This window comes from Rutidosis leptorrhynchoides, chromosome 5, assembly GCF_046630445.1.
Source record: "Rutidosis leptorrhynchoides isolate AG116_Rl617_1_P2 chromosome 5, CSIRO_AGI_Rlap_v1, whole genome shotgun sequence".
NCBI classification, from domain to species: Eukaryota; Viridiplantae; Streptophyta; class Magnoliopsida; order Asterales; family Asteraceae; genus Rutidosis; species Rutidosis leptorrhynchoides.
Window position 1 is genome coordinate 84,183,688 of NC_092337.1, and position 27,429 is coordinate 84,211,116.

General features: G+C 33.9%; 3 protein-coding genes across 3 annotated transcripts; all 3 read right to left on the reverse strand.

The window, feature by feature from the left end:
- Positions 1-214: 214 nt before the first annotated feature.
- Positions 215-5,131, reverse strand: LOC139848797 (DNA polymerase-like). The gene is made up of 4 exons (XM_071838492.1): positions 3,672-5,131; positions 3,287-3,512; positions 672-685; positions 215-434 (listed from the first exon to the last, which is right to left on the reverse strand). The coding sequence occupies exons 1-4, from the start codon at positions 5,129-5,131 to the stop codon at positions 215-217; spliced, it is 1,920 nt and encodes a 639-aa protein (XP_071694593.1).
- A 463-nt stretch (positions 5,132-5,594) lies between these two features.
- On the reverse strand, positions 5,595-6,509 carry LOC139848798 (probable DNA-directed RNA polymerase). The gene has a single exon (XM_071838493.1). It carries the CDS (start codon positions 6,507-6,509, stop codon positions 5,595-5,597), a length of 915 nt encoding a protein of 304 aa, XP_071694594.1.
- A 3,095-nt stretch (positions 6,510-9,604) lies between these two features.
- On the reverse strand, positions 9,605-16,257 carry LOC139850613 (ATP-citrate synthase beta chain protein 2-like). The gene is made up of 17 exons (XM_071840169.1): positions 16,062-16,257; positions 14,396-14,514; positions 14,214-14,316; positions 14,022-14,087; positions 13,659-13,782; positions 13,420-13,554; positions 13,225-13,285; positions 12,707-12,783; positions 12,379-12,534; positions 12,142-12,270; positions 11,669-11,801; positions 11,444-11,571; positions 11,211-11,316; positions 11,053-11,129; positions 10,857-10,927; positions 10,475-10,759; positions 9,605-9,893 (listed from the first exon to the last, which is right to left on the reverse strand). Exons 2-17 carry the CDS (start codon positions 14,493-14,495, stop codon positions 9,818-9,820), a joined length of 1,827 nt encoding a protein of 608 aa, XP_071696270.1. The 5' UTR covers positions 14,496-14,514; positions 16,062-16,257; the 3' UTR covers positions 9,605-9,817.
- Positions 16,258-27,429: the final 11,172 nt, after the last annotated feature.

Sequence of the window (27,429 nt, forward strand, 5' to 3'; positions counted from 1 at the left end):
ATTATTTTCATAGCACTGATGAAATATTTGGTCGATCCTGCTTATTTACAAAACACCAATCAACCCTTTTCCTTATCCACTACAACCAACCATTCAATTATCATCATTTATGTCAATTATAAACTGCATCTTGCTGGCTACCTTTTGACTCAAAAAGACACCTAAGAACTCCTACAAGTTGCTGCTAATAACAGTCGATAACAACTCTTCAATCTCAGACTGCAACATCAAACCAACAAACATAACTATTGTGCTGCTTCTTACCACTCATCGACAACACACCATCACAAAACCATCGAGACTTTAGGGGTTCTTGATCCAATCGATCACTAACAAAACCATCAACGAAAAACCACCACAATCTAATCATATAATCAACTGCAATTCCAAATGCCACTCGATCCAGTGTGGTCACCATCTGTTCAGTCCACAACCTGCACCATCGTCATCATAATTAAAACTTATTTTATGTTTATAGTTTCAATCATCAACTTAATCCATTGCAGTTAAACCATTCCCTATCGCTATCAATTGTGGCATACCTCTACTCAAAAATCAACACAATACCAGTACAAAACCTCCTGAATTTACGAAATAATTCTAAGAATGACAATCAAGAACTCGACGGTTATCTTCAAAAGGTTCAAAAATTTACTTATAATTTTAATTACTTTCTAGCATCAATCTACACATGAAATATGCTTCATAATTATCTATAGAATACTTAATAAACAGAATCATAATCTGATAAATCATACCTTTTTCAATTTTGAAGAATCAAAATTTGTTTGATTCTTTTTACAAACTTTGACCTTCGATTTCGGATTCAATTCTTCACGTTTGGATTTGAAAAGTCACTGATACAATCACGAATAGATTTAGAACAAATCTACACCTTTACTTTTCTTCAATTCGTTATCAATTCATTCAGAGATCAAATCGTATTTAATTTAGAACGAAGAATACGATTTGATTCCCCAATAAATTGCTGTTCATCCAACCTGATGAGGTATAGGATCTCGAGTTTCTGATCAGGAACTCCTTATCTAAATCGATTTGTAGTGACAATTATTATGAAGATGTTGAGGATTCAAGCTTACGGTTTGATGTCGAGCAGCAACATCGGATTCAGAGAGTGGAGATCTTCATCAACTCGAAGTTACGAATTTAAATTTTTTTTTGATTGATGAAACAAGGAGGATGATAATACAGATATCATAGTGGCGATGGTCTGCAAATTGATTAGGTTACTGATTATATCCGATTAAAAAAAAACTGTGAAAAATGAACCCCTCAACTTAACAGGCTAAATCAATTCATTAGGGCTTGATCATAATGCTCTTTGGGCTCGTCAATTAAATAGTTGGGCCGGAGACTGGTTTAGTTGTTGGGCCACGTTGATATTTATGTTGTTGGGTCTGCAAAACTATTACACGAATTGAGTAAAAGAGTTTATGTACCAAATAAATTAGGATGGAATGGATAGAGCAATGGTTGGAGTGTTGGGGTGTGAACGGGAGGTCACTGGTTCGAGTCATGTCTGGAGCATTTTTTTTTGACAAAGCTTTAAGGGTATACACAATTACTTTTATTATTATTATTATTATTATTATTATTATTATTATTATTATTATTATTATTATTATTATTAATATTATTATTATTAAAAATTTCATAAATTTTATTATTAATATCATTTTTATCGATATTAACATTTTTATTAGTATTATCAATATTATTATTGTTATAAGTATCGTTATTGTTGATATTATTCCTATTATTAATATTATAACAAATAAATATTAATTATATCAAAATAGATTGAATATATAACTATATTGTATTTTCATAATAAATAATAATTATCTATCTAATGTAAAAAAAAAAAGTAAATATATCTAACTAAATTATTCAGGAAACCTACAAATTAATAAATATAATAATTATATCACCAAGTATAATACATAAATTTGTTCGATTTCGATTACGTGTGTTAATATATATATAACTGATATAGGTTCATGAATCCGAGGTCAACCCTGCATTGTTCAATGTCGTCATATGTATTTTTACTACAAAATACAGTATTGTGAGTTTCATTTGCCCTTTTTACTCTTTACATTTTTTGGGCTGAGAATACATGCAAATGCTTTGTTAACTGTTTACAATATTTATATGCGTGAGTTTCATTTACCCCTTTTTATTCTTTACATTTTTGGGCTGAGAATACATGCAAATGTTTTATTAACTGTTTTACAATATTTATATGCGTGAGTTTCATTTGCCCTTTTTACTCTTTACATTTTTTGGGCTGAGAATACATGCAAATGCTTTGTTAACTGTTTACAATATTTATATGCGTGAGTTTCATTTACCCCTTTTTACTCTTTACATTTTTGGGCTGAGAATACATGCAAATGTTTTATTAACTGTTTTACAATATTTATATGCGTGAGTTTCATTTGCCTTTTTACCCTTTATATTTTTGGGCTGAGAATACATGCGCAACTTTTATAAATGTTTTACGAAATAGACACAAGTACGTGAAACTACATTCTATGGTTGAATTATCGAAATCGAATATGCCCCTTTTTATTAAGTCTGGTAATCTAAGAATTAGGGAACAGACACCCTAATTGACGCGAATCCTAAAGATAGATCTATTGGGCCTAACAAACCCCATCCAAAGTACCGGATGCTTTAGTACTTCGAAATTTATATCATGTCCGAAGGAGGATCCCGGAATGATAGGGGATATTCTTATATGTATCTAGTTAATGTCGGTTACCAGGTGTTCACCATATGAATGATATTTTTGTCTCTATGCATGGGACGTATGTTTATGAGAAATAGAAATATGAAATCTTGTGGTCTATTAAAATTATGAAATGATTATTTATGTTAAACTAATGAACTCACCAACCTTTTGGTTGACACTTTAAAGCATGTTTATTCTCAGGTACGAAAGAAATCTTCCGCTGTGCATTTGTTCATTTTAAAGATATTACTTGAAGTCATTCATGACATATTTCAAAAGACGTTGCATTCGAGTCATTGAGTTCATCAAGATTATTATTAAGTCGATTATAGTTAGATATATTATGAAATGGTATGCATGCCGTCAACTTTCGATGTAATGAAATATTGTCTTTTCAAAAACGAATGCAATGTTTGTAAAATGTATCATATAGAGGTCAAGTACCTCGCGATGAAATCAACTATTGTGAATCGTTTATAATCGATACGGACTTCATCCGGATGGATTAGGACGGGTCCTTTCACAGACCTCAGTTTTTGTGCTCTGAGGGTTAATGCCAAATCTACCATAGAGCGAATTCATAAGGATTGTGTACACATAAGACAACGCATCATTCCCAGACTTCTTAGCTTCTAACCTGCTTTCAAAGAGATTGCTTACAAAGTTACTGAAAGGGCTTTCCTTCTTCTCAAAGAGGTAACCAGAGAGTGGAATCACAGTGTATCCAATCTCTCTAGCAAACTTCAATTCTTCGCTAAAGTATACACCCACAAACTTTCCTGTTGGAAAAAGGAGAAGCCCGTTCTTGTCTCGATAGGGTAGAAATGGATTCTTGATAGTTTTCGGACATACCACATATGCCTCAATAAACCCAAACTTGTTATCTAAGTCCTTCTCTTGAAGATTTCCTTACCAGACAGGCGCACCATGTGGCATTGGGAATTCCTTCATGATAAATGGATAGAGAGAGTTTACATCGTAAAAGTATAGGTCCTTGCCATGTGGCTTGTACGCATCCGTGTGACCCCCGTAGTATCCATGTCGTATAAATTGGTCTTCATTTCTGTTAGGGATGTGGATACTAAAATGAGAGTCATCGAAGTATTTCATACGAAAGATGCTCAGTGACAGTGCTGAAAGGGTGATTTTACTCTCAATGTCCACTTTATACAGATTACTATAGATCTCTTGTGCTTTTTGCATCACACCACCTAATAGATAGATGTCATGTTTCATATAGTCTATATATTCATCTTTCATAGCTGGAAGCTTATCCACGGTAACTTCGTCATAGTTGATAGAACCCTTCGTACCAAAATCAGGACAGAGACTCTTAGCCAGATCATTAAGTGAACCATGGAGTAGATTCAATGAGTCCCTGAAGCGGAATAACATCTTTTTACCTGAATAGACTGCTAACTCGTAAAGCCTATGATTCCTCATAAGAGGTTTTAGATGGAAGTCCTTGTGATTACACGCAAGGTGCTTTAGCAAGATAATACCATCGAATCTAGAAAAGTTGTGGAAGTAAATAGTTTGGACTTCCTTGTTCTTTTTAACAAGAGCAGTGATCCTTAATACCAAGTCAATAAGTACTTTCTTACTCCGTTTTTCAAAGTCTTCAGGATATAGTATAGAGTAATCTTCGCTATACCAGGTTTCGATCATCCAATTCTGGATTTCTTTACCTGGGAAAACCATCAAGAGACCAGCTGCATAAGGCTTATGAAACTGATTCTTATCCAGTAAGGTCTCGAGATCAGATACAATGAAAGGTCTAAGATTTTGATCTTTTACATCTATCGGGCTTATATTTTTAAGATATCTACGCTTATTATGCTGGATTTTCATTGCTATTATATCATTGGTATCAACAATTCCCACTTCAATAATTTCATTAAGTAAGTTATATCTATCTTCTTCATCTAGGGAAGGCCTTTTCTTCTTTTTATCCTGGTCTAGATAGACTCTAATCGTGACTCGAACAAGTTGATCCCCATCATCAATTTCTGCTTGTTTAGTGATTAATTTATAGATATTAGAATAGACCACACTTTTGGAAAGTAAACACCCACTATCGTCAGTTAAAGGGATAGCAGGACCAATCGAAAATGTGATCTCCTCTCTGTAAGATCGCCTTATGGTAATTAAAATACCAAATTTAGCGTAACCAGTAGTGATTGAAGGGTAAGCAAACTGGTTTAATAGATCCATTATTAAGAGAGTATGAAGATCGACATCGTTAATCAAAGGTTCTGGTTCTCTGAAGTTATGAGTTGCTATGATCAAACTTTGATGCAGATCCTGCACAGATGTACTTTCAACAGTATTAAAGACGCGATTCAATAATATTTCAGTTGGAACTTGGTCCATAGTGTAATACCGTATGCTGTGAGTTTTTGAAAACATTGGTTTCATGCTGGTTGTCAGCATTTTGATTTGCATTTTCATTTTCATCTTCATTTCAATAATGCACACTGTAATAAGGAATCCCAGATTTAGCAGTCATCTGATCACAGAAATTGAGCCATTTCAATCTATGATTCATACTAGCTTCCTCAGGGCTTGAATACTCTCCGCACACTAATAATGTATATTGATAGTAAGAGTCCACTATAGTTTGGATCCTGTCATCCCAAACTTTTTTCTTCACTTTAGTCTTGTTCATATTGGAAGGTAGATTCAGATCCAAGATACGCTTAAGAGTATCACTTGGTATTACATCACTCAAATCCATAGGGAACTCATCCTTCATAGGAAGGTGTTGAACCAGATTACAATAAAGAAATTGGTTTATGATCTCAAGGGGAGAACCCAAACTTTTCATAGCAGAGCTTTAAATCAGAGGAAGTTTGCTGCTATAAGCAGGGGTAGTTATAAAGTTATCGTGAACAGTATAGATAGGTGCTTTTAACATCTGAAGGTGTTCGACCACAGTCATAGCTATATGAGCATCCTTCTGATGGATAAAGTTGACGAAGGTAGCAACCTCTGTCTTCCTCTTGTCTCTCTTATCAGAAGGTACTCTAAGAGGTACTTGACGTCTCTTCTTACTAATTTGATCATATATCGATATGTTAATTGGAACCATTTTCATATAGTCTTGTATTGTTATAAAGTTATCAACTTCATACAGTACTGCACGGTCACTAGAAGATATGAGCCAACCTATACAACTGATCAAACGAATAAGACAGTCCATGTTTTGGAATTTCTCTCTCCAAAAATCAAAGCACAGTTGAGCAACAGAAAAGCACTCTTCATGACTAAGGAATTGAGAGAGAATACTCTTCTTTATATCTTGGGTAGTGCTAATAACCGTCTTACCATAGATTATTGGCATGAAGATGCTTTTCACTATCTTTCGATCTAAAAGCTTGTTAATTGTCGAGGAGAATTCGTGGTCCTCAACCAGTGAGAATTCGTCGTTCTCATCCAATGTGTATTTCTTCTTATCAGAAATATAAGATTTAAGTGCTTCTAGGATATCCAGATAAATATCTTTGATTTCCCCATCATTGGAGGGAAAGAGATTAGTAGACTTAGCGATATTTTCATCCAGTAATAAGTAAGACATTATTTGATACGCACTGGCAGATGCGTCTTGGGTAATTGGAATGCAATTTATAGAACTCCATTGATCATGTCTGATAGATAGATAACCAGATAAAAACTGAAAAGGATGTTTAGCAAGAGTTGATAACTGTACATAAACACTTGCTTTTTCCTCATCCATTGAAGTAGGTTTCATTTTAGAGGGGAAAACATTGTACTTTTCGAGTTCGGTTTCTATTGAAGAAGATAAATAGGATACGGCATTTACAGACTTGAGGGTACGAAAATGGAAGCTTGTAGAAGCTAGTGCTATATCTTTACATATACTTGATTGTTCTATATCAGACGGCTCATTCACAGCAAATTCTACCAGGCTTCGGGAAAGATCCCTTTCATGAAAATGTAATACACCACAGCGATAGATTCGACCGGGTTATTCAAATAAGTCATTACACCCTATTAACGTTGTGCTGAAATTTCTGACCTACTCGCACTTAAACCGTCACCACGGTCAAACGAAGACGAGTTTGGTTCTGGAAATTGGTCAGCAACTAGGGGACTCATATACGGAGCCATAGCCACTGATTACGCGTCTTTTCGATTTACGAAGAGGTAGTAGCAGCTGACCGAAGTCAGCCTATTGTTTCGATCTCTATTCTTGTCAAACTTACTTAGCTTTTATGATGATGAACGATGATGATGGTGACACTTAAACTTATTTCATGCACTATTAGAACTTATGAGGATAACATACTGACCTAGTAACCTTTGACTTAGGTTGACGACCTTTCGGACCGACTTACTACTTGCATACTTTCATTATCGACTTTACTGCTCTTATCACTGTGAGTTATAGCATCCCTTTTTACTTTAATTATTTTGGGACTGAGAATACATGCGCTTTTTACGTTTTACATACTAGGCACGAGTACTTAAACTTTATATATGTGTGGGTTATACAACGCCATAAACTTTCCCCTTAGCTCGGTAACGTTTAGTCATTGGTTTTTGAACCGGTGAACGCGAATCTTAGATATGGATCCATAGGGTTTGACATCCCCACTCGGGCTAGTCGCGCTAGCATTTAACGGGTGTTAATACTTCGTAAACATACGCACTCGCCAAGTGTACTTTTAGGGGGTTATAAACGTTAAGTTAGTTACCAAGTGCCCACGGATAAGCATATACATTATCATATTGATTTGAATTACTGATTTAAACTGCTGGTTGAAGCACTGAAATCTCGTGGCCTACATTACATTACTGATTACAAACAACTATAGCTCACCAACATTCGTGTTGACTTTTTTAGCATGTATTTCTCAGGTGCTTAGACGTTGTTGCTTTCGCTGTTTAGACTTGCTGTCTTGGTGTTAAACTTGCTGTTAAGGACCTGCTGTGCTAGAATTCCGCTGCATTACTTAGAGATATCTCAATCATGGAACTTTTCCTTTGCATTCGTAGTTTATGTTATTTTCAAATAATGACTTTGTAACGACCTTTGTGTCACGTTATCTTTTGTAAACGTTATCTTTTATGAATGCAAAACTGGTTTTCAAACAGCATGTAGTACTTGGCCGTGTAAAGATCCTGTTGTTGACGAATCGTACACGATGGTTTTGTACGGGGCGTCACAAAACTATAATTGACTGATTTGTACCAATAATCGCTATCGCCAATCGTTAGTATAATACTGAAAATTCAAACTAAATACGAAAAATTTGACCTATTTTACCGACTTTCTGGCTTTTACGAATTTTGAGAGACTTTAACTTGATTATTTTCAACTTTGACCCGAATTTTGACTGTTGACTGTCATATTAGACGGTTTTCTTCGAGACGGGACGGGCTAGTCACCAAACCGTCGCAACGGCTCGAAACGGGGTGTTTTGCAACAGTGATACAACATGTTAATGTATAATATATGTGGATGAAGTGAAAACGATGATGAAGATATCACTATTCACTACCCAATAACAAAAGCGATTCATATAAAAGGAGGATGGCCCCAAGTCTATGCCGGCCTGGTCCATAATGGGTAAATTTTGTACTTTTAACTGGTCCCAAGCTGATTCTGTTAAGAAAAATTGGACAAAATGCCTTCTAAATCTCAAGCTGTTTAATATAATACATCTAAATTTTTGCATTTGCAATATGCCCCTTGACCACTCACTAGGGATGGCAATGGATCGGATATGGATCGGATGATGTCATATCCACATCCATATCCATTTAATTTTTTCCCATCCATATCCATATCCATATCCATATCCATTTAATTTCAGTTCATCCGTCCATATCCATATCCGATGGATTAAGCGGGTTAATGGATATCCGTTGGATATCAAATGTAATGTTAATCTAACGACGATTTTATCAATTTAACATAGATTATAACAAATGTAAATATTTAATCTTTATGTTTTTGATTTGTTACACATGGTTTGATTGTAATTTGTCGCCGATTGTGAATTAAAATGAACAAAATACGTTATAATATATGTAAATATAAGTTTTAACTTATCTAAATACGTAACGGTGAATATCGTTAGTAACAATTTAATAATTGTGACTATCACAACTCTTATTTTCGTTAATAATTTACGAATTTGTAGGTTACATGTATATGTATATCAATATATAGATGCAAACGCTTATATTTTAGTACGTATATATGTATATATAGATGTATTTCTGGTGATAATGGATATATCCGTGAATGATAAGTTGTCATCCACATCCGATCCACGAAATATTTAGATCATCCATATCCATATCCATTTCCGTTAATCGTACATGTACATCGTCCATATCCATTATAAATAGATCGGATCGGGTGGATGTCCATGGATGAAACATCCATTGTCATCCCTACCACTCACCACGCACCACGCAAGGTGTGTACCGATCAATGTGTGGTGCCTTCATGGTTGACTCGTCTTACCTGCTACGATCATACATTCTCGCAACTTGCACCACACACGGTGCGTGTTAGTTTGTGTGTGGTGCATGTTGCCTACGAAAAGATCAGATTTTCAAGGATAAGATTTTATGATATTTTTCAGTTTTTTAGGATAACGTGTTATCTACTTAAACACATTGACCTATTATCAGTTAGTCTTATTAATTTTTTTTTTTCTTTTGAACGGTATTAGCTAGTAAATTGAGTTGGTTAACTTGCTAGATACAATCATACAAGTTATTGCTTCTTATTGACACAACTGCACCCGAAACTCATAGCATGTCAAAAAGATGGCGTTTATGCGACGTAGAAAGATTTCATTAGCAACTACAAAAAACAAATCATACCAAATTGAATAATGAGCTTCCACAAATATGCCATTTCTTCTAAAATTCTGATATATGACTGAATTACGTAACAATTGACATATGACCAATACGTCAATAAGCTTTGAGCTAGATGATACAAATACACAAAAAGGCAAACACATTCTGTTTCCGACTAAGAAACAGAGGCCAACAACGGCGTGTACAACACGAAAATTACTTGGTGTAAAGAACGTCTTCCCATGGGTGACGATATAGTGGCTGCTTCAATCTCTTCTGGTCGAACGTATGCCTACAAATTTCGAACCATTAGCATTCATGTTTCAATAGTTACACTCAGTTCAAAAAATGATTTCAAATATCCAACATTAACATTTCAACCCTTTGACTTATATGTATTCAGTATAAAACGGAGTTCATGCATGATAAAAGCGGAGGTCATGGGTTTAATCCCAGCCACATGTCCCTTTAAGCATGGGTTACTCGATTTTCCTCTCACATGTTGACCATGGGACCGGTCAGTGTGGGGCCACCATAGGCGGTGGCGAAAGCAGAATTTTTTTTCACTGGGGGCGAATTTTTTTTTTTTAACCCGTTCACATTCAGTGCAACTTTTCCAAGCAAAAATATGGTGGCTTTTGGGCAAAATACGGAGACTTTTGGGCGAGAGAAAAATCCATTGGGGGCAAAATAAAAAAATTCCAAAACTTTAGGCCTGAAAATTTTAAATCCACTGGGAGCGAGCACCCCTGCCCCTTACTGTTTTCGCCCTTGAGAGGGTATGTTTTACCCTCTCTTTTTTTACTTATATGTATATGTATTCTGTATGTTCGTTTTGTATGTGACTAAAATGTAAACATCAACTCAACTTACCCGATCAAACCAATGGAACGGGCCAATACAAAGAGACCATTAAGATAACCAATCGAGACAATTTCGTCGATTTCTTGTTTGGTGAACATTCCACTACCAGCAAGAAGATCTAAAAAAAGTGTACCAATGGCACCATCAACATTCATCACTAAGTTGTTTGCTTTCGAGAGAGTGTAAGTTTCTACTTCGACAGCGTATTCCATGTACTTTGTTGACGGGAAATTAGTTCGAGCAAATAGTTGTAATAACTCCACTCTCTTATCTCTGTTATCGCCTCTCTTGATTCTGTTTTCACAAGAAGAAACTCTAGTATATATAGCTTTCTTAAAAAAAATAAAAAATAAAAAATAAAAATAAAAAATAAAATAAACTATTATTGTACCTGTGACCAATTCCGGGTACACGAATGCCCTTCTTTTTCATGCTTTCAACGAACTCGTATGGTGAAAGTTTCTGTGAAGACAACCAACATGTTTAAGATACTAAAGTAAGAATTTGGATATTATTAATACATAAACAATTGTGTTTAAAAAAAAAAACACACACACACATACACATATGAACATTTGACAACTCACCCTGTCATAAGCTTCCTTGAAGTACCGAGCGGCATCATCGATGGCACCACCGAAACGTGGACCGATAGTCAACAAACCTGATTTAATAAACGAATTAATCGATACTGTACATCATACAATTTGGTTAAGAAAGTTGTTATTTTTTAAATTTTGGATACCAGAAACAAGGCTGGATACAAGATCTTTTCCTGCCCTAGCAGTTACAATTGTGTTGTGAGCACCGGATACACATGGCCCGTGATCAGCACATAGCATGATGCATATCTGATGAAAGGTTAAATATATTGTGAGACTACAGCTGAAAAGAATTACATTAAATAACTATTTTTGCTAACTGAATATAGTGATCAAAACATGCAATCAAAACACACAAATTTCGATAACAACAAACCTCGATGAATTGTGTGCAGTAGCGGGGAAGACTACGTTTGAACCACAAAAGTGAGATGACATCACCAACGCCCATTCCTTTTTCGACAATTGAAGACATTGGGACACCAGCATAGCATGGTTCTTCACCTGAACAATTGATAATAAGAATGTTAATCATTACCAGTTTACCACATTTCCCACTGGGTCAAAATAATGATAAGTCAATGGCAATTTAGTAATTTACCTCTGTCATCAGAGATGGTTGAAATAATATGAGTTGGTGCGCGTACTTTTCCACTCTTAATGGCACTGTTAAGATCCTCCGGGATTTGTGGTGGCTTGATCTCGTTAACGGGACTAATTTTTCCCTCATCGGTCTATCAGATAACCCGAAAACGTATGTTAGTGGACACACATAGCATAATATGAACCGTCTGTAATGCATAAAGGTGGGAAAATAGACGGGTCAAAGGTTGGGAGATGGGTCAACTAGTTTAGACGGGTAGTTTTTTTGGTAAGAATCAGAAATGGGCAGTGGATCAACCAGTTTGACGCAGTTGATGGATGGGAGCGTGTATCCGTTTTAGCCACACAAAAAAACAAAAAAAAAAAAAAAACAATTTGACCCGTAACAGACAAAGTATAGCCCGAATTGTACCGTTCACCCATAAGCAAGTCAAAATTGACACCCTTGGTAACGAAGGTGTGAAAACATACCAACTTCTGAAATGTTTCTTTAATCGAAGTTTCAAATGCTTCATATGATGTCGGGACAATGGCTCCAGCGTCTTTAAGTGCTTGGTTTTTAGCTTGTGCAGACTCCATTTCACCACCACTTTTGGCCCCCTGAAACATTATTCCCAAGTTAACTATTATATAATACATCAGATTAATGAAGTAAATTAATGTTCTACCCTTTAAACAAAGGTAAAAGAAATAAAGTAAACCACTCACCGCATGCCCAAATTGAACTTCGGACTTAAAGAGACGGGCACAAGTTCCGCTGACCCAAGCACAAACTGGTTTATTGATCTTTCCGGCTTTAAGGGCTTCAATTAAAGAGTACTCATCTCGACCACCTAGTTCCCCTAGAACAACAATCATTTTCACCTGAAGTAGACCGAATAAGAACATTAAAAAAAATGTGTGTACATTTGTGATAAATTGAATACGTAAACGTATAATTGAGTTTGTTATCATCACTGAAAAATTTAATTTGCTTATAGCATAAGTGGGTATGCACTAGTACTCTACTACATTTTCTAGTTGAATCGCAAGGTACCTGAGGAATGTTGTTGAACCGCAAAACATGATCAGAAAGAGTAGAACCGGGAAAAACATCTCCTCCAATAGCAATACCTACAAAATAAAAATTTCAGTATCGAGATCGAAATATACATTTACATATTTTTCATAGATCGTATGAAAGTTGCAACTCAATGTATATGTTATAAATCACTTTTCCTTAACAGGCCGTACTATAGTTAAAAAAATGGAATCGCTTGCATACTCTGATTAACATTTTGTAAAGATTGTGAAAGGCATCAAGAGGTAGATAATGTTGAAATTTCTAAAAAGAAATTAGGAGATCCTAAAATAGATAACGTGTTGTGATTTTTACCGTAAGGAGTATCAGTGGAGGTGGTAATTATGTTTACTTCAAACTTTTTTTAATAATTTGGATAAAAGTTGACAACAAATGTTTTCGGATAGACCAACAGAAACCCTATCCAACCAAATCGGCCCACCCATTTTGCTTCTTTGAAGTGTTTGTGAGCTAGAGTGTTCATGTTTAGATACCTTCATAAATTCCATCCGTCACGCGGGCAATTGTATTGTACAACTCATTTGACATGCCACCCTGCAGTTTAGCCAAAGCGAATGTCATTTTCCTTCATCACTTTCGAAGAAGTAAACAGTGATTATCAATGAATTCTTTATTCTAGTTAGAATTTGGTTCAAGAATAATACGGAAGATCAAGAATGTCTACATACAGATTTAGAGACAAATCCAACACATCCAGGCCTGTAAAGTTTGCATTGTATTATGTTGTCAATCGTCCCTGCAGTGTCACCAATCTTGAATGCTCCAGCTTGGATACCACCAACAGTCGCAGGGCCAATAACAACCTGCAAAAGAACATATATTAGAAATTATTGGTTAGTCCACCTGGCGGGCGGATCTTTTAGTTTTGCTAAACTAATTTAGAATGCGGGTCCCGGAAGTTTCTTACCTTGTTGTTTGATCTTGCGTATGCAATCAATTCCTTGGTGTCAGATTCAGGAACACCCTCAGCAATAATAGCCACAACTCTGATTGTAGGCTGTTTTAGAGCAAGATTGGATGAAGCTGCAGCACTGTAAAATAATAATAGGATTCTAATAAACAAAAAATTAAAGCATAACAGCGCTAATAGTCTTCGTAAAATGCTCCAACATATCAATTTTTTTTTTAAAAAAATAAAAATAAAAAAAACCCTTAATAAAGAACCAAAAAAAAAGGAATCGTGTGGAAGCAAAATCCAGTCTTTTGTAACGATGACAATGATTAAATGCATTGATATAATTCAAAAACCAGAAAAGGACCTAGAACTGACCTTCTGTATGATGCAAAATTGATAAATACATCAGCAGTGGGATGAGCAGCACAAGCTGCTTCAACACTGCAAAACCAACGTAGGATTAAATAACAACAAAAAAAATTGTTTTCGGCCATGTAAAGTCAACACTTTAAGTCAATAATTATTGTATCAAGATGAAAGATATAAAGAGGTAGAAATATAACATACGTTGGGTGAACTGGAATGGCAATCTCTTCTTGGCCAAAGAATAGTTTCTGAAATCCCTCAGCACCAGGGTTAATGATTCCAGCAACTGAAGGTGTTTCCCTTCCTATATGATTTAAACTTTGCATCAAATTTGGTGGTCAAAAAGTTAGAGCTTACAAGGGTATAACAGTAACTTTGCATACCACAGAGGAAGTCGAAATCAAGCATCCGTTGAATTGGTAATTGCTTATAGTTGTAGAACAATGCTTGTGTCGTACGGGAGAACAGCTGCCCTGTAGCCATTGTTGCTCTCCCAAATTACCTGTAAATAAGCAAAAAAGTAAAAAACTTCTTATAAAAAATAAATTAACGAGAATAAGTAATGAGTAATTTGTAATTCTTGAATATACAACAATCTTAAATGTTTTAAAATAAAGACTTTGATAATGACGGGTTAATGATATAGTATGACACCAAACAAAACTAACAACTTGTGTGGTGATGATTAAAAAGAAAATTTGGTGAAAATGACCAAAACAAACAAACTTTGGAATATTTACGAGAGTATAAAGTGTGTTTTATTATTACGCTGTCACGATATCAAAGTTTCATTATGCTTTTATAATTAAGTGTAATTTGTCAATTTAGATGTGTTCAAAGAGAATCCGTTTTACTTAATGGAAAAGTCAAATCTGGCCTCCTACCATTAGCATATAAAAAGAACTTATGATGTGAAAATTTTGATGTGATAAACAAACATGGCCTAAAGTCTTTTTTTAACGTAGATTTGTAGGCTTATGTTATGTTAAAAAAATAAGGGTTAAGGCTATTAAAGGGTCATATACTTTTTGTTTTGTCCCGATGTAATCCATATACCCAAAAAAATACTATTATAGGCCATAAACTTTGAAAAAGTGTATCGATGTAAACAAAAGGTAACATGTTACCGGCTAAACAGGTCACCTTTTGTTTACATCGATACACTTTTTGAAAATATGTGACCTACATCGATACACTTTTTAAAAGTATGTGAACTACATTAGTACTTTTTTTGTATAAAGCTTACATTGGAACAAAAAAAAAATTATACTTTTTTGAATATCAACCTACAAAATCGATCAACCTTATTTATCAGGTCAACGGTTTACATTAACACATTTTTTTAAAGTTTATAGCCTATAATAGTATTTTTTGGGTATATGGACTACATTGGAACAAAATAAAAAGTATATGGCCCTTGAGTAGCCTTAACCCAAAAAATAATAATATAACGACATCAATAATAATACTTAAATATAAAGCATCACTGAAAGCCCAGTGGTTCTAGTCCGGGTCCTGACAGGTCTCAGGTTCAAATCTTGTGGTGGCCGGTTAGGTCGCGTACACAAGAGTAAAAATACTCTAGTGTGGGCTAAACTGCATGCAGTAGTACACTATTCGGTCCATTCAGCTACAAATGCTTAAACAAATCAGCTAAACAATGTTCTAAACTTATGGATATAAAATCTGAATTGTTTAATTCAGATGTCATGGGCAGGAATTCGATGTACAAGCACTAAAGCATAAGGTATATCACAAGTAGGTCCCACTAAATTCTGAAATACGCATAACATTTTATGAATTAAATATAATCAGCTTAGTTTCAATTGGATCCTAACTCACAGGCGAATCAGTAAATCAGTTCATCTAACATAGAACCCTACCAGATCTGTAATCTGTATCAGATCAAACTGAACTACAAATGTACAAAATGAAACTAATTAAATCATAAATAGAGCTGAAATCAATAACTACCGGATCATTTTATACAACAGAAAGATATATAGATAGATACAGATATTGAAGTGTGTAAGGGTTTAGTATTATTACCTTGAGAATGTAAGAATTTGTTGAAACACGTCAAATGTGTGAGTAGTAGGTTTAAATGAGGTGCGAAGAATAAACAAATAGGTGTGGTATATATATAGGAGGATGGAGTGATTTGGCGTAAATATTTAATTGTTTTAGTGATTTTTAATTGGATATGTCGATACATGATTTGTGTATGTAGCTTTTTAATATTGAAACAAACCAGGAAATGGAGATTTGGGAGTGTGAGAAAGAAGGGTGGCTGGTAGTTGGGTTTGGTGGATTAGACGGTCCAAAATAACGGTCCAAAATAACAGGTAAATAATAAATAATTCTTTTTATTTTATTTTCGATTTTTTACATAGCAAAAAGGTTAACTCGATCAAAAAATACAACATAAAAATCGGAAAGACTTATACCTAGAAAGATACAAATGAATAGAAAGTATCTATAACATAACCTTCCACTGAACTAGCACATAAAAACCTCAATTCCAATCAAACTAAATTGAGCTAAACATGAATAAAATAAAAGCCTAACCGAAACAAATTATCAAAACCAAACAAATGAAATTATAACAATGAAGAGCCGAAACAACCCGATCATCCTTTGGGCCCCCGCCTTTTTCAACTTGCCATTTACCGTCTCCTGCTTTTTTTTTCTTTCCTAAATTGATTCTCAATACTATAATTCAAAACATTGGAGGACACGTCTCCAACCAAAATAGCCGTAGAAGGATGAAGCTTTTTCTTGTCCACAAGGTCCTAAAAAAAACCTTTATTTTGCGGTGTCAATTAGAGAATTGAAGAATTTAAGGTCTAAAAGAATGAGCTTTCAACCTCAAAGTGTTTGTGTATTGGTGATGACCCGACATCTTATAAGAGAGGTTGGCGGTTCGATCCCCATGAGCTGCAAAATATTTCCCTTGTGGTTTCCCGCCCATTTCATGGCCTCAGAGGTTGCGAACGTCTTGCGTTTGAGCCTCACCCGAGAAGTTTTTACCACAAATGATGTCCGTATGGATTCGCCGTGAGGGTTTCCGTCTGAGAGGCGGTAAAACTGTAATGTTCGTACTAGGAAATGATTTGGTGGGTGGATTCCGACATCATCTTCGAACTCCATCAATGACTTCTAACCGCCGTTAAAAAAGGAGCTTTCATTGGAGATATGTGTCAATTCTATCACTTACTTTAGTTATATATATATATATATATATATATATATATATATATATATATATATATATATATATATATAAAATATATATATATATATATATATATATATATAACTAAAGTAATTATATATATATATAATATTAAGTTGTTAAATGAATAACCAAACACATTTTAAATAATATAATAATCTATATCTATTTCTATATCTATATGCTACAAATAAATACGAAAAATGAAACACAAATAACAAGTTAAAAAAAGAAAAAACAAATACCGTACTATTTTCAAAAAATAAAAAATTAAAATTGTGGCTCCTAAAACCACAACTCAATAACATTTAAAAGGTGAGTGAATGTGGCTCTTAATATTACACAAGTAACTAAACGAAAACAACACCACATTGGGTTTGTTTTAGTAGTATAATAATAATAATAATACATAGTGTACCACTTCTTGTTTTATCTAATGAATCATATCTATAGCTTTGGAAGGAAAGGAGATGTCAATTTGTCCAAGTTCTTCGTTCATACGACATAGGAAATAGTGAGACCTAAACCAATGAATGTTCAAAGGTCATTGCTTGTTTGGTATTCCTAGTGCATCCCTCGTCACTCGTATGTTGTGCAACTTTTCATGGGTGAAAAACCAATAACACGAGATAGACTCCATGCGGGTGGGAATGACAAGCAACTTTGGGTTACAAGGTGGGGTGTCTATTGTGTTTGTGGGAAACAAACTATCACGATCATCTATTTTTCAATTGTTGTTATGTTGCTCGTGTGTAAGTGCTACTTCAGCGTATTAAGCTTCCTCTCTTGCAGTTATGAGCGAAAAGTCGTTTATAGTTTTATTAGTCTAATTGTTGCTAAAAGTCTAGTCAAGGTCATTGTTGCGAAATTGTATTTGCAACATCATCTTATTTCATTTGACGGAAGCACAATAATCGTTTGTTTGAGAAGAAAATTAGATTTGATCAATTATCGGAGGTGATTATGTCGACTGCAAGGCTGAAACTGATCTATCAGATGGAGGATTTCAGAACACGTCAAGCACACAAAGATGTATTGGAAAATTAGTTTATGTGGTGTTAATGTTTTTTGGTTTGAGTTGGTTGCTCCCGGCTCTTTGTTGTATGTGGTTGTTGACTATAAGTATCGATTTGTAGTCATCTTTGTATTACTTTATTCTTAAATTTTTTAATAAAAATGTTCCGGTACAATTTTTTACTAAGAAATAAATAATAAACTAATTACTTTATCATAAGTTTATTTGCTAATTAAATACCAAGTTTTTTTTCCCTCCGTCAAATTTTCGTTAAAAAAGTCCATTAACTCTTGACATGTGCCTTGCATGTGAGGGTAAAATTATCTTTTTCCCCATCTTCCTCATCTGTATCTAAATCTAATTTATGTTGAACTTGTTCTTCCCCAAAATTCAAACCCTAAATTAGAAAAAACATAAAACCAACAACTAAATTAAAAAACAAAACTATAATTGATTACTAAAAATTATCAAAAACTATCAGATATATTAAAATAGAAAAAGGCATACCGGGTAATTTCTCGCAAAATACAATAAGTTCTCCAACGAGATAAACCCACCACAAAATTCAATGCAAGTAATCATCTAAATTCAATCGAGACAGATCCAAACTTCTACAAATTAACTCTTGTCATGTAAAACACATAATAATAAGTACTACTCCATATGAACGCAATTCCACATATCTTCTATATTACTAATCCGGTAGTGTAAGTCCACGTGTCGCAACCACATTCATCCTCAGCTAATCCTTTTTTCTCCTAATTTCGAATTATTTTAACTAATTATAAGAAAATGACACGTGTCCCAAAAACAACGGATTAAATCAAAATGACGATTCAATCACGTTCACACTCTTTCTGTTTCTCAAAATTGGAAAACCCTAGAAAACCACCATCACCATCAATATCATCTGATCATCTCGGGTACCATCGTCAAGATCTTAGGGCTTCGATTAGGGCAGTGATTTCTGCATACCATCGACAACTGCATACTATTGAGAAATTAGGGCTTCGATTACTGTCAAGAAGATGGTTTCATATTACCAGTTACGTTTTCATCGTCAATCGAACGATCCGGTTATCAGTATTCTTTCGATTTCAGCAATCCTTATCATCTTTTCTTTCGATGATTTCGGATCAGGTATGTAGTTTTTTTCAAATATTATTATCTTGAATCGTGAATTGTGGAATTTGATTTATGATTTTTTATTGATTTTATATTAATTTCGTTTTCAGTAGACCCTAATTGTGTGTATTATAAATATTTTTATTTTTACTGTAACGACCCTGGATTTTCCAACGTTTACTTATTAATATTTATTATTAATACTTGTGATTTAATGAATGTATTTTATTACATTTACTTGTTACCGTCCATGACTTTTGAATGCCCGACACGTCTTTGTGACACACGAACTTTTCACGAATAATATATTCAGATATTATTTACATTCATGATTGATTTTTATTAATCATTTTTAATTAACTAAAGTTACTAGTTAATTACTTGGGCTTTGTTGGATTTATTTGTTAATTACTTGAACTTGGGCTTTTATTAATGCTAATGGGCTTAGAAGCCCACCCTACACACTTAAATGGATTAGTTGGCCCATCTTTCATGTAAGTATTACATTTGAACTTAACTAGATTAATTAGGCATATGGAATCTAGTTACAAGTTTACTTACACCTTGTTCCCATGCAAACACCCCTTATTACCATCTTTTTGAGCCAAATACATGAAGAAACTTGTGGACTTTTCCCTTCCCTCCTTTGATCCCCTAACCGTTGGCCTACATGGTGTAAAGGGAGAGTTCTTTTTCAATTTTCCTTATTACTCATTCACTAGTTCTCATTTCATTTTACACACACAAAATACTTCTCATTTCCTCTCAAGTTTTCTCTCCAATTTGTGAGTTTCTTTCAAGACTTTCTCTCTTCTTTTCTCCTTTGCAAAACCGTAGCACATACACACTCTCATCATCATCATCTTTGCTTGTTTGAGTTACTTGTCTTTGATTATTGTTTACTTACTTGTTGTTGTTTACTTACTAGTTAATAAGAATCAAACTTTCTAGTTTAATTCTTCATATTATCTTGTATTTACAAGAACACACAAGAACCTAAACTTACTAGTTTATGGTTCAACACTTAATGTTTTAAAGAAAGAAAGTTCATGTTGTAAAATCATGCTTGAAGTTCATGTTGTAAACTTAAAGTTTACTTTCTTAAAGATCAAAGCCTTGGCTTGAATCTTTAAAGTATGAACAACCATGAACTAGTTACTTGTTTATTTAGTTTATTTCTTCATTTTGTACATATATCAATTCGTGATTTTGGTTGTTGTTGGTCAAGTATTACAAGTTAATCTTGATCTCATACTTCTTGAAACAAAAGTTAACTTTATAATTTCAAGAACATGGAAGTATAACTTTCTAGTTATAACTTCATATACTTATGAAAGATCTAAGTTTCTATAGCTTATGGTCTACTTATTTTGTTATAAACAAAAGCTTGTAAGCTTACATACACTTTACAAGATGAAAATCTAAGTTTTATAGCTTATGGTTTCATTAAAGTAAAGATTCGAGTTTTATTACTTAGGATTTAACTTAATAACTTTAGATCTAGACTTTTGGGTCTTGGATCTTCAAGATCTAACTAAGAACTATGTTCTACAACTTAAGATCTTGATTAGTTAGTTTACTTTTAAGTTTGTAGTTCAATATTACTTTTAGAGTTCATGTATGTGTCGGATCTAAGATCTTGATGTAACTTTGGTTCATCAAACTACTTGCAACACTTAATTGAGTTGTGCTACTTATCTTAGACTTACATTTGTGTTATGATGGTCAAAACTTGGTAAAGGTGATATAAACACATCAAGAAGTTGTACACTTGAAGCTATATGCATCAAGGATGAGAACCGTGATGAACGTCAAGCACCAAGAACCCACCGGAACACACTGTTTACTGCTTTCTGAAACTGATCAGAATACCTGTGAAATGTCCCGTTCATATTGATTATAAACGTTCCATATTAATTTATTTCGTTGCGAGGTTTTGACCTCTATATGAGACGTTTTTCAAAGACTGCATTCATTTTTAAAACAACCATAACCTTTATTTTATCAATAAAGGTTTTAAAAGCATTACGTAGATTATCAAATAATGATAATCTAAAATATACTGTTTACACACGACCATTACAACATATGTTTCTTGAATGCAGTTTTTACATAATATCATACAAACGTGAACTCCAAATCTTGTCCTTATTTTAGTATGCAACAGCGGAAGCTCTTAATATTCACCTGAGAATAAACATGCTTTAAATGTCAACAAAAATGTTGGTGAGTTATAGGTTTAACCTATATATATCAAATCGTAACAATAGACCACAAGATTTCATATTTCAATATACATCCCATACATAGAGATAAAAATCATTCATATGGTGAACACTTGGTAACCGACATTAACAAGATGCATATATAAGAATATCCCCATCATTCCGGGACACCCTTCGGATATGATATAAATTTCGAAGTACTAAAGCATCTGGTACTTTAGATGGAGTTTGTTAGGCCCAATAGATCTATCTTTAGGATTCGCGTCAATTAGAGTGTCTGTTCCCTAATTCTTAGATTACCAAACTTAATAAAAAGGGGCATATTCAATTTCGATAATTCAACCATAGAATGTAGTTTCACGTACTTGTGTCTATTTTGTAAATCATTTATAAAACCTGCATGTATTCTCATCCCAAAATATTAGATTTTAAAAGTGGGACTATAACTCACTTTCACATATTTTTACTTCGTCGGGAAGTAAGACTTGGCCACTGGTCGATTCACGAACCTATAACAAATATGTACATATATATCAAAGTATGTTCAAAATATATTTACAACACTTTTAATACATTTTGATGTTTTAAGTTTATTAAGTCAGCTGTCCTCGTTAGTTGAAATGTCCCGTTCTTATTGATTAAAAACGTTCCATATTAATTGATTTCGTTGCGAGGTTTTGACCTCTATATGAGACGTTTTTCAAAGACTGCATTCATTTTAAAATAAACCATAACCTTTATTTCATCAATAAAGGTTTAAAAAGCTTTACGTAGATTATCAAATAATGATAATCTAAAATATCCTGTTTACACACGACCATTACATAATGGTTTACAATACAAATATGTTACAACAAAATAAGTTTCTTGAATGCAGTTTTTACACAATATCATACAAGCATGGACTCCAAATCTCGTCCTTATTTAAGTATGCGACAACGAAAGCTCTTAATAATCACCTGAGAATAAACATGCTTAAAACGTCAACAAAAATGTTGGTGAGTTATAGGTTTAACCTATATATATCAAATCATAATAATAGACCACAAGATTTCATATTTCAATACACATCCCATACATAGAGATAAAAATCATTCATATGGTGAACACCTGGTAACCGACATTAACAAGATGCATATATATAAGAATATCCCCATCATTCCGGGACACCCTTCGGATATGATATAAATTTCGAAGTACTAAAGCATCCGGTACTTTGGATGGGGTTTGTTAGGCCCAATAGATCTATCTTTAGGATTCACGTCAATTAGGGTGTCTGTTCCCTAATTCTTAGATTACCAGACTTAATAAAAAGGGGCATATTCGATTTCGATAATTCAACCATAGAATGTAGTTTCACGTACTTGTGTCTATTTTGTAAATCATTTATAAAACCTGCATGTATTCTCATCCCAAAAATATTAGATTTTAAAAGTGGGACTATAACTCACTTTCACAGATTTTTACTTCGTCGGGAAGTAAGACTTGGCCACTGGTTGATTCACGAACCTATAACAATATATACATATATATCAAAGTATGTTCAAAATATATTTACAACACTTTTAATATATTTTGATGTTTTAAGTTTATTAAGTCAGCTGTCCTCGTTAGTAACCTACAACTAGTTGTCCACAGTTAGATGTACAGAAATAAATCTATAAATATTATCTTGAATCAATCCACGACCCAGTGTATAAGTATCTCAGTATTGATCACAACTCAAACTATATATATTTTGGAATCAACCTCAACCCTGTATAGCTAACTCCAACATTCACATATAGAGTGTCTATGGTTGTTCCGAAATATATATAGATGTGTCGACATGATAGGTCGAGACATTGTATACGTGTCTATGGTATCTCAAGATTACATAATATACAATACAAGTTGATTAAGTTATGGTTGGAATAGATTTGTTACCAATTTTCACGTAGCTAAAATGAGAAAAATTATCCAATCTTGTTTTACCCATAACTTCTTCATTTTAAATCCGTTTTGAGTGAATCAAATTGCTATGGTTTCATATTGAACTCTATTTTATGAATCTAAACAGAAAAAGTATAGATTTATAGTCAGAAAAATAAGTTACAAGTCGTTTTTGTAAAGGTAGTCATTTCAGTCGAAAGAACGACGTCTAGATGATCATTTTAGAAAACATACTTTCACTTTGAGTTTAACCATAATTTTTGGATATAGTTTCATGTTCATAATAAAAATCATTTTCTCAGAATAACAACTTTTAAATCAAAGTTTATCATAGTTTTTAATTAACTAACCCAAAACAGCCCGCGGTGTTACTACGACGGCGTAAATCCGGTTTTACGGTGTTTTTTCGTGTTTCCAGGTTTTAAATCATTAAGTTAGCATATCATATAGATATAGAACATGTGTTTAGTTGATTTTAAAAGTCAAGTTAGAAGGATTAACTTTTGTTTGCGAACAAGTTTAGAATTAACTAAACTATGTTCTAGTGATTACAAGTTTAAACCTTCGAATAAGATAGCTTTATATGTATGAATTGAATGATGTTATGAATATAATTACTACCATAAGTTCCTTGGATAAACCTACTGGAAAAGAGAAAAATGGATCTAGCTTCAACGGATCCTTGGATGGCTCGAAGTTCTTGAAGCAGAATCATGACACGAAAACAAGTTCAAGTAAGATCATCACTTGAAATAAGATTGTTATAGTTATAGAAGTTGAACCAAAGTTTGAATATGATTATTACCTTGTATTAGAATAATAACCTACTGTAAGAAACAAAGATTTATTGAGGTTGGATGATCACCTTACAAGATTGGAAGTGAGCTAGCAAACATAAAAGTATTCTTGATTTTATGTAACTAGAACTTGTAGAATATATGAAGAACACTTAGAACTTGAAGATAGAACTTGAGAGAGATCAATTAGATGAAGAAAATTGAAGAATTAAAGTTTTTGTAGGTGTTTTTGGTCGTTGGTGTATGGATTAGATATAAAGGATATGTAATTTTGTTTTCATGTAAATAAGTCATGAATGATTACTCATAATTTTGTAATTTTATGAGATATTTCATGCTAGTTGCCAAATGATGGTTCCCACATGTGTTAGGTGACTCACATGGGCTGCTAAGAACTGATGATTGGAGTGTATATACCAATAGTACATACATCTAAAAGCTGTGTATTGTACGAGTACGAATACGGGTGCATACGAGTAGAATTGTTGATGAAACTGAACGAGGATGTAATTGTAAGCATTTTTGTTAAGTAGAAGTATTTTGATAAGTGTATTGAAGTCTTTCAAAAGTGTATAAATACATATTAAAACACTACATGTATATACATTTTAACTGAGTCGTTAAGTCATCGTTAGTCGTTACATGTAAGTGTTGTTTTGAAACCTTTAGGTTAACGATCTTGTTAAATGTTGTTAACCCAATGTTTATAATATCAAATGAGATTTTAAATTATTATATTATCATGATATTATCATGTATTAATATCTCTTAATATGATATATATATACATTAAATGTCTTTACAACGATAATCGTTACATATATGTCTCGTTTAAAAATCATTAAGTTAGTAGTCTTGTTTTTACATATGTAGTTCATTGTTAATATACTTAATGATATGTTTACTTATCATAGTATCATGTTAACTATATATATATCCATATATATGTCATCATATAGTTTTTACAAGTTTTAACGTTCGTGAATCACCGGTCAACTTGGGTGGTCAATTGTCTATATGAAACATATTTCAATTAATCAAGTCTTAACAAGTTTAATTGCTTAACATGTTGGAAACATTTAATCATGTAAATATCAATCTCAATTAATATATATAAACATGGAAAAGTTCGGGTCACTATAGTACCTACCCGTTAAATAAATTTTGTCCCGAAATTTTAAGCTGTTGAAGGTGTTGACGAATCTTCTGAAAATAGATGCGGGTATTTCTTCTTCATCTGATCTTCACACTCCCAGGTGAACTCGGGTCCTCTACGAGCATTCCATCGAACCTTAACAATTGGTATCTTGTTTTGCTTAAGTCTTTTAACCTCACGATCCATTATTTCGACGGGTTCTTCGATGAATTGAAGTTTTTCGTTGATTTGGATTTCATCTAACGAAATAGTGAGATCTTCTTTAACAAAACATTTCTTCAAATTCGAGACGTGGAAAGTGTTATGTACAGCCGCGAGTTGTTGAGGTAACTCAAGTCGGTAAGCTACTGGTCCGACACGATCAATAATCTTGAATGGTCCAATTTACCTTGGATTTAATTTCCCTCGTTTACCAAATCGAACAACACCTTTCCAAGGTGCAACTTTAAGCATGACCATCTCTCCAATTTCAAATTCTATATCTTTTCTTTTAATGTCAGCGTAGCTCTTTTGTCGACTTTGGGTGGTTTTCAACCGTTGTTGAATTTGGATGATCTTCTCGGTAGTTTCTTGTATAATCTTCGGACCCGTAATCAGTCTATCCCCCACTTCACTCCAACAAATCGGAGACTTGCACTTTCTACTATAAAGTGCTTTAAACGGCGCCATCTCAATGCTTTAATGGTAGCTGTTGTTGTAGGAAAATTCTGCTAACGGTAGATGTCGATCCCAACTGTTTCCGAAATCAATAACACATGATCGTAGCATATCTTCAAGCGTTTGTATTGTCCTTTTGCTCTGCCCATCAGTTTGTGGATGATAGGCAGTACTCATGTCTAGACGAGTTCCTAATGCTTGCTGTAATGTCTGCCAGAATCTTGAAATAAATCTGCCATCCCTATCAGAGATAATAGAGATTGGTATTCCATGTCTGGAGACGACTTCCTTCAAATACAGTCGTGCTAACTTCTCCATCTTGTCATCTTCTCTTATTGGCAGGAAGTGTGCTGATTTGGTGAGACGATCAACTATTACCCAAATAGTATCAAAACCACTTGCAGTCCTTGGCAATTTAGTGATGAAATCCATGGTAATGTTTTCCCATTTCCATTCCTGGATTTCAGGTTGTTGAAGTAGACCTGATGGTTTCTGATGCTCAGCTTTGACCTTAGAACACGTCAAACATTCTCCTACGTATTTAGCAACATCGGCTTTCATACCCGGCCACCAAAAATGTTTCTTGAGATCCTTGTACATCTTCCTCGTTCCAGGATGTATTGAGTATCTGGTTTTATGAGCTTCTCTAAGTACCATTTCTCTCATATCTCCAAATTTTGGTACCCAAATCCTTTCAGCCCTATACCGGGTTCCGTCTTCCCGAATATTAAGATGCTTCTCCGATCCTTTGGGTATTTTATCCTTTAAATTTCCCTCTTTTAAAACTCCTTGTTGCGCCTCCTTTATTTGAGTAGTAAGGTTATTATGAATCATTATATTCATAGATTTTACTCGAATGGGTTCTCTGTCCTTCCTGCTCAAGGCATCGGCTACCACATTTGCCTTCCCCGGGTGGTAACGAATCTCAAAGTCGTAATCATTCAATAATTCAATCCACCTACGCTGCCTCATATTCAGTTGTTTCTGATTAAATATGTGTTGAAGACTTTTGTGGTCGGTATATATAATACTTTAGACCCCATATAAGTAGTGCCTCCAAGTCTTTAATGAAAAAACAACCGCGCCTAATTCCAAATCATGCGTCGTATAATTTTGTTCGTGAATCTTCAATTGTCTAGACGCATAAGCAATCACCTTCGTTCGTTGCATTAATACACAACCGAGACCTTGCTTTGATGCGTCACAATAAATCACAAAATCATAATTCCCTTCAGGCAATGACAATATAGGTGCCGTAGTTAGCTTTTTCTTCAA